At 45.0% G+C, this 6,608-nt stretch overlaps 1 protein-coding gene across 1 annotated transcript in view; it reads left to right on the top strand.

Moving 5' to 3' along the window:
* The first annotated feature begins 5,740 nt into the window (after positions 1–5,740).
* The window catches only part of PABPN1L (poly(A) binding protein nuclear 1 like, cytoplasmic), an 18,164-nt gene continuing 17,296 nt past the window's right edge, over positions 5,741–6,608 (top strand). Inside the window, exon 1 of the mRNA XM_018557338.1 lies at positions 5,741–5,790. Coding sequence (XP_018412840.1) covers positions 5,778–5,790 — 13 coding nt within the window. The 5' untranslated portion in view covers positions 5,741–5,777. The remainder of the gene's footprint in view (positions 5,791–6,608) is intronic.

The raw sequence follows: 6,608 nt of genomic DNA, 5'->3' as shown, positions 1-6,608 counted from the left end.
TTTTGGATGGAGTTTGCCTTTAATGAGTAATAATTAATGACTCCCAATGATGAGTTGCATTGCATTCAATGAATCTTATATGTCCATGCTATCTAGCATAAGCAACCCTGTCCTGATCACAGACATGCTGAAAGTACCATCGAGGTTGGGGGTACCATCAGAGGTCAGCTGATCTTATAGAAGGGACTCTTGCTTTAAGAAGACTGCGGAGCGGAATTTGGAGAATGATAAGTGTGTAAGTCGTGTTGGGGGGAGGCGGGGTCATCAAGACCCCAGCAAACGCGGAGCTGCGTATCTTTGCATGCTAGTATCTCAATGTGTTATACGTCTGATCTGTGGCAGCTGTAATCATTCATTCAGATCAATGTCTGTTCTGTGATCTGTATCTGTGTCATAAAGGAAAGTTTAATACAGAGGCTCTGTCGCTTTTTTTTTTTAAAGAGTATGCAGACTACTGCTATCAACACGCACCAACACCTACCAAAATTTTTTTCTTTTTGTTGGCTTTTAAAGTGTATATAAAGCCAAAACACTTCTTTATCAATAATATAGGGAAGGGTTAGAATGCTGTCAGGCTTTTATTACCGCCTGTGATTTCCAGTGACAGCTGCTTCCCTCCGTTCGTGTCCTTGTGTTGGAGGTTGTCACAGGGACAGGTGGGGACATCTTCTTAACAGGCTCACAGGCAGCCGGAAAAATTCAACTGGGATTCTAACTCTATCGCACTCATTGGAAAGCTACAAAACCTTTTTGGGCTGGCGTTGGACTCTAAAGCTGGCCATACACCTTACAATTATCTGCAGATTTTCTGTGGTCAGATTGAAAAGGTGATTCCTCCCTCTACACTTAGCTGTGTGGATGGCGTAATCTCCACCTGGGCCAATCTGTTGCACTTTTTCTATCTGACCACAGAAAATCTGCAAATAATTGTAAGGTGTATGGGCACCTTAAGGGTCCACTCACATAAGAAGCAGACTTTACCGTCCCTCTGAAAAGCAGTCCACGATTACAGGCGGGTTGACGCTTATAGAATCGGCCGCTGTCACCCAATCATTAACTTGAACGTGTGACAGCGGCCGCATCTAAACTTGACGTTGGGATTTATGCCACATCCGTAGGTTCCTGCCACAGGAGTCACAAAACGCTAAGTGTGAATGTGGCCTGAATCAAATCAGAACTCCTCATCTGCAAACATGTCCTGGGCCTGTGACTCACAAAGTACTGAAGTCAATGGATCGGATTTATAGTCAGGCACCTAGCATTTTCAGGGAGCAATGGCAGACTACATCTCCCTCTCTTCCTCTCTCCCTCTCTCTCCCACCCCCCCCTCTTTCTTCCTCTCCCTCCCTCTTCCTTCCTCTCTTCCTTCCTCTCCCTCTCTCTTCCTTCCTCTCCCTCTCTCTTCCTTCCTCTTCCTCTCCCCCCCTCTCTTTTCCTCTTCCTTCCTCTCTCTCTCTCTCTCTCTCTTCCCCCCTCTCTCTCTCTCTCTCTCATTTTTTTTATATAGGTTTCTTTTAAAGTAAACTATACATACCTTCCAGTCATGACAAATGGGACTGTGGTCACAGCTGGTCCCTCTATACCGGTCACCTCCTTCCCAGCCAGCAATGTATTGCAGTCACTATTATTAGACAGCAAGTAGAGAAATGCTTTACTATGTAGTTGGAGATCATGGCAGTGACACTTCTCCATACGTCCCCTGCATTTGGTCATGTGCCCAAGAGACACATAGGGGTCTATTTATAAACAATTTGCCCTCCAAATATCTATGTATGTTCGCTCTCTGCAAACATATGCCAAAACAAACATTCTTTAGATTTTTTTTTTCATTTACAAGTGCAAATAATTGTTGAATGTGTTCATGCAATATCACATTATGGCCACGAGATGGAGCAAAAGGAGAATAGAAAATAAGTTATGTGCTCCTCATCGCCATCTAGTGGCCATAATGTGGTATTACGTAAACAAATTAATTTAAATACACTGCCTCATAAAAGAAACAATGAGGGGAATTTATCAAAACTGGAGCAGTTGTCTATGGCAACCAATCAGCTTCTCTCTTCAGTTTGTTCAGTTAAGATTTGAAAGTGAAAGACAGAAGCTGGTTATTTGCCATGCACAGCTGCTCCAGATTTTGTCTCCTCAATATGTTTTGGCATATATCCACACAGCATGAACATTCACAGATATTTGCAGGGCGAAGGGCCCTGTGGATAGTTAATAAATAGACTTCATAGAGAAGGATCACTGCTATGCTCCGACTACTTAGTACAGTACACCTCTGCATGTGGTCTCGGCTTAAATGTTGGGTAGAGGTACAGTATAGGGAATCCTGGTCCAAGGCCCACATCCGGACCCCAAACAATATAGCTTTGCCACTGTTTCCAATGGCTTCATAAATGCCACAGGAGAAACCTGGGACACAACTATGTTTTTTTTTACCAGCTAGAAAAGCTCCTAACCTGGCATAATCTCAATGCTTCTAGTTTTCTAGTGACACATCACCTGTGTTTCCAGTTTACACCCCAAAAAAAAGCGAGAGGGTCCAAGCCAGGGTCCCCAGAAGTTTTGGCTGTTTTACCCTATGTTACCCCCAATCTGAAACATATAAAAATCTTTTTTGGACCATCACTTGCATGGTATTCAGATATATTACTTCCGGAATCCATCCAGAGTCCGCCTGGACAATAGAAGATACCTAACCAGAGCCAGTGGGCTTCACAAATCTGAATGGGCTTTGGCAGTACTGGACCCAGACAGAATGATCCGGCGCCTCACATACACAATTCTACAACTATGCGAAGGTCATCTACACCAGTGGTTCTCAACCTATGTAACCTCATGACCCACATTTGTCCGTGGTCTTTAAGTTGCGACCCAAGTCGCACTGCACTGGAACGCACAGCATTCTGGTACCGCGCGTTCCGGTGCGGGCGATTGAACTGTGGACGGAAGGTACGTTTGGGGTGCCATTCAAATGAAAGGCAACGCAATGCGCCTTCCGCAACAGAACTCGTATTAGGTGCAATTGCAAGGTACAGTGTGTTAATCGCACAGGACTATTTACTGCGCTGCACACTGTACTGGTGTGAACAGGCCCTCAAAAACACTGAGAAACACACACAACCACAGACAAGATCTCACACACTCACAGACATTCTCACACATACATACACATTCCAAAATAAGATTTCATTTTTTTTTTTTAAGATCCTCCCAGTCTCCCTACCTTAACAGAACTGGAGTGGATCCTCAGCCTAGGGTCCAATGTGGGCTGCTATGCTGTGAGGGAGCTCCATCCATTTGTGCACTGCTTGTACAACTCTCTTGCGTGTCCTGTAGAGGTGCCGGAAGCCAGAATGTGAGGTCATTCCAGTCCAGGCACCTCTACAGGACATGTGAGGGAGCTGTAAGCAATGCACGTATGGATGGAGCTCCCTTGCAGCCAGAGCCCCAGCCCACCCCACCTCAAGCTGGCACTCGGCGCTGGGCAGCATATTTTAAATAGATGCTTGGCACGAGACCTGCAGTGCTGCACTAGGGGAGACTGAGGAGCCTCTTACCTAGAAAAGTGGAAGGCACGCGGTGACCCACTGAACACGGAGTCACGACCAGGGCCGTTCAGGGCGGCGGGGTTAGTTTCAATTTTTTTTTTTTACTGTCTCTTTATTTTTATCACTTTTTATTTTTTTATTCAATTATTTCTTCTTATTTTTTTGGGACGGCGGCCACACACTACGGTCCGCCACCGGGACACCTTACACCGACGCCCGCAACTTCCCCACAAGGTCACCGCTGCTGCCCCGAGGCCAGGCCTCGTGGCCTTGTGGGAAATCCAGGCCTGGTCACGACCCACTTTTGGGTCACGATCCACCAGTTGAGAACCAAGGATCTACACTACGTCCTGTGTTTTGGGGATACCCTTTGGGCTCTCCATGCCTTTCTATTGGTCAGTGAAGCTGAGTGTTGCTTTAGGTGGCCAAAAAGAAAGGTGGGAATAGGAGGTCCAGAAGCTAATCCAGGAAGCTCTGATTGAAGTTTATTTGGAAGGTGCCTGCTGTAAGAATCAAGGGCTGCCGTGGGAGGTAAGAATTCCCCACAGGTTTGCTTTAACATTACCCCAAACAGTTAAAATCTTACAACCTAAATTCTACCCTAACATTTGACCTTTCCACCAAGGGGTCCGTTTATAAACAATTTGCAGAGCCATTCGCCCCGTGAATGTTTTTTTGTGTGCAAATAGAGGCAATTACGAACGTTCCTGATATAGGTTCTATTAGAAGAGAACTATGGACAAACCTTTTTTGGCTGCAGTTCTCTTTAGGGTCACAGGAGGACATTTACTAATGTAACCCAAAACCCAGCATATAGCAAACTATTGCCCACTAGCAATACTACCCGAACTAGTGCAGAGCAGTGCTGCAGCCAGAAAGATCGACAGCTGGTTCTGCCTTTTCTAGAACCAGAGTCAGCTGTGCCCACCCCCTCCCCTGTCTGTCCCTCCAATGAGTGCTGGAGGAACAGAGAGGGGAGGGGGGAATCTGTCACTGTCACTGTTCTTTGCAGGGAGAAGATCAGGAACTCAGTGGTATGTAATCGCTCAGTTCTCGATCTATAGAGCCGACGTGTGCCAGCTTCAGAGTCACATGTTGGCTCTAAGTATGGGTATGAGTGTATTTCACTCATCCCATAGTTCTCTTTTAAAGTCGAATGTAATGTAATACTGCATTATGGCCACTAGATGGGGGATGAGGAGCATAGAAAATAAGTATTTATTTCTGATGCTCCTCAGCTCACTCTAGTGGCCATAATGTGGTATTACATTACATTCAACCTGCAAAAGAACACATAGTAAACGCCCCATTATCTGGCATTCAAGCAACCGGCACTCTCAAGCAACTGGCAAAATAAAAATCAAGGACATAATATGTCCTCGATTTTTTTGCGGTGGCTTGAAAGACATGTGCACACTAAAAAAAATTGTCAGCATCTAAATTTATTTAGTTGCTAGCACAATTCTCAGTTTTTGCTGCCGGACGGCGACTAGATCCCGCAGTTGGCAGCTGAATGTAAACAATTGGGAGCAATAGCCAACCTGCTATTGGCTATTTCAGATTGCAATAGCTAAAAGCAGGCTGGCTATTATTCAAAATAATGGGCTGCCAAGACATGTAAAAAAAAAGGCACAGGACACTTTTTCTCTAATGCAGCGCACTACTGAGTGGTGCAGCACCTTACGACGCAGGTACGTTGCCTTGCGTTGGGGTGCCGTTCAAAATCACCACACCACCACAATGCATTAACACGCGTTAAGTGCGTTGCCACGACATGGAAGTGGAAATGAGCCCTAATACTTTATGCGAAAATGATTTCACATCAAGCTGATCATGTTTACGTGTTAATCTAGAAAACACAATGTCATAGGGAATGTCATCTATTCCCTTGAAGCGGCGTGTTCCCAGCACTGCTGATTGGTTGCTATGCACTATGAGAACAGACAGTGATAAATAAGACCTTGAGTTTTTGGCTGGCCGCCCTCTTCTTGCAGGCTGCACCTGGCCTATTAGAAGCTGTTATCAGACAGGTGTGAGCGTGGCATTAACCCCTGCTCCTCTGATCTGCCATAGACATGGGATCCTGCTCTGGGATCCGGTATCCCTCCAGGAAGTGAAAGGGTCAATGCAAAAGCCTGTGCAATAAGAGAGGAGATGAATGAGAATCTCTCCCCTCCGCCATGTAGTCAGAGGATCTATGGCAGATTTCCTGGTGTGAGTGTCATGATTCAAGCAGGTAACGGTCTATAAGGAGCACCGCAGCATTAGTTTGCAATGCCATGGGGGGCTTCATGTAGCAGGACCATCATGCATGTGTCCTTTATATAAAGCAAAGGTAGTTGAGTCCTGCTGCTTTATTAACTGAGCAAATGTAGTCACAGACAACCTTTTATATCTTATTCAATCAGGGTAAAGCTCACCACAAGCACACGTTACAATCTGATTGGTCAACCTCGTTTTGGATCTACCACAAGTGTGTTGTACAAGGACCTACCTGATTGTATACAAATTGATTGGATAGTTCAGGTAGGTTGTCATATTACATAGTTTTGGTAAATCTAAAGTTGATGGTATGGCCAGATTGTAACATGTGCGGTGACCCTTAGGCCTCATGCACACAAAACGCAAGAGCAGAATTGTATATTGCGTATATGCGTGCACTATATGCAATCCCAGAATGCATAATTTGTAATCGAACTTTGAATGAACTGTGCGTGCATAAAATACACTGCCCGGGTCCATTCTGTTTTTGCGCATCTTCACGCTATGCAAATATACGGCTCCAAACGCAGCTATGTGTATGGAGCCATTTATCTGCATATGGGACAATACGCGCATATACACAGCGTATTGTACGGCAGTGTGAATGAGGCCTAAAAGCACCTTTTTACTAACATGGATCTGCATTGTATACAAAGCTTGACAAAGGTTATACAGAAGTGCTAATATTTGGCAATAAATCTTAAGATGTCTTCCTGGAGAAGTGGGTTGTATAAGTGGCTTTGTCTCACCCCCTGGAAGACCATGGTGCACTCTAAATTATATATATATATA

Source organism: Nanorana parkeri, unplaced genomic scaffold (genome assembly GCF_000935625.1).
Source record: "Nanorana parkeri isolate BGI_ZX_2015 unplaced genomic scaffold, ASM93562v1 scaffold280, whole genome shotgun sequence".
NCBI lineage: Eukaryota > Metazoa > Chordata > Amphibia > Anura > Dicroglossidae > Nanorana > Nanorana parkeri.
Note: the sequence above shows the minus strand (reverse complement) of the source record. Positions and strands in the feature narration are given on the sequence as shown.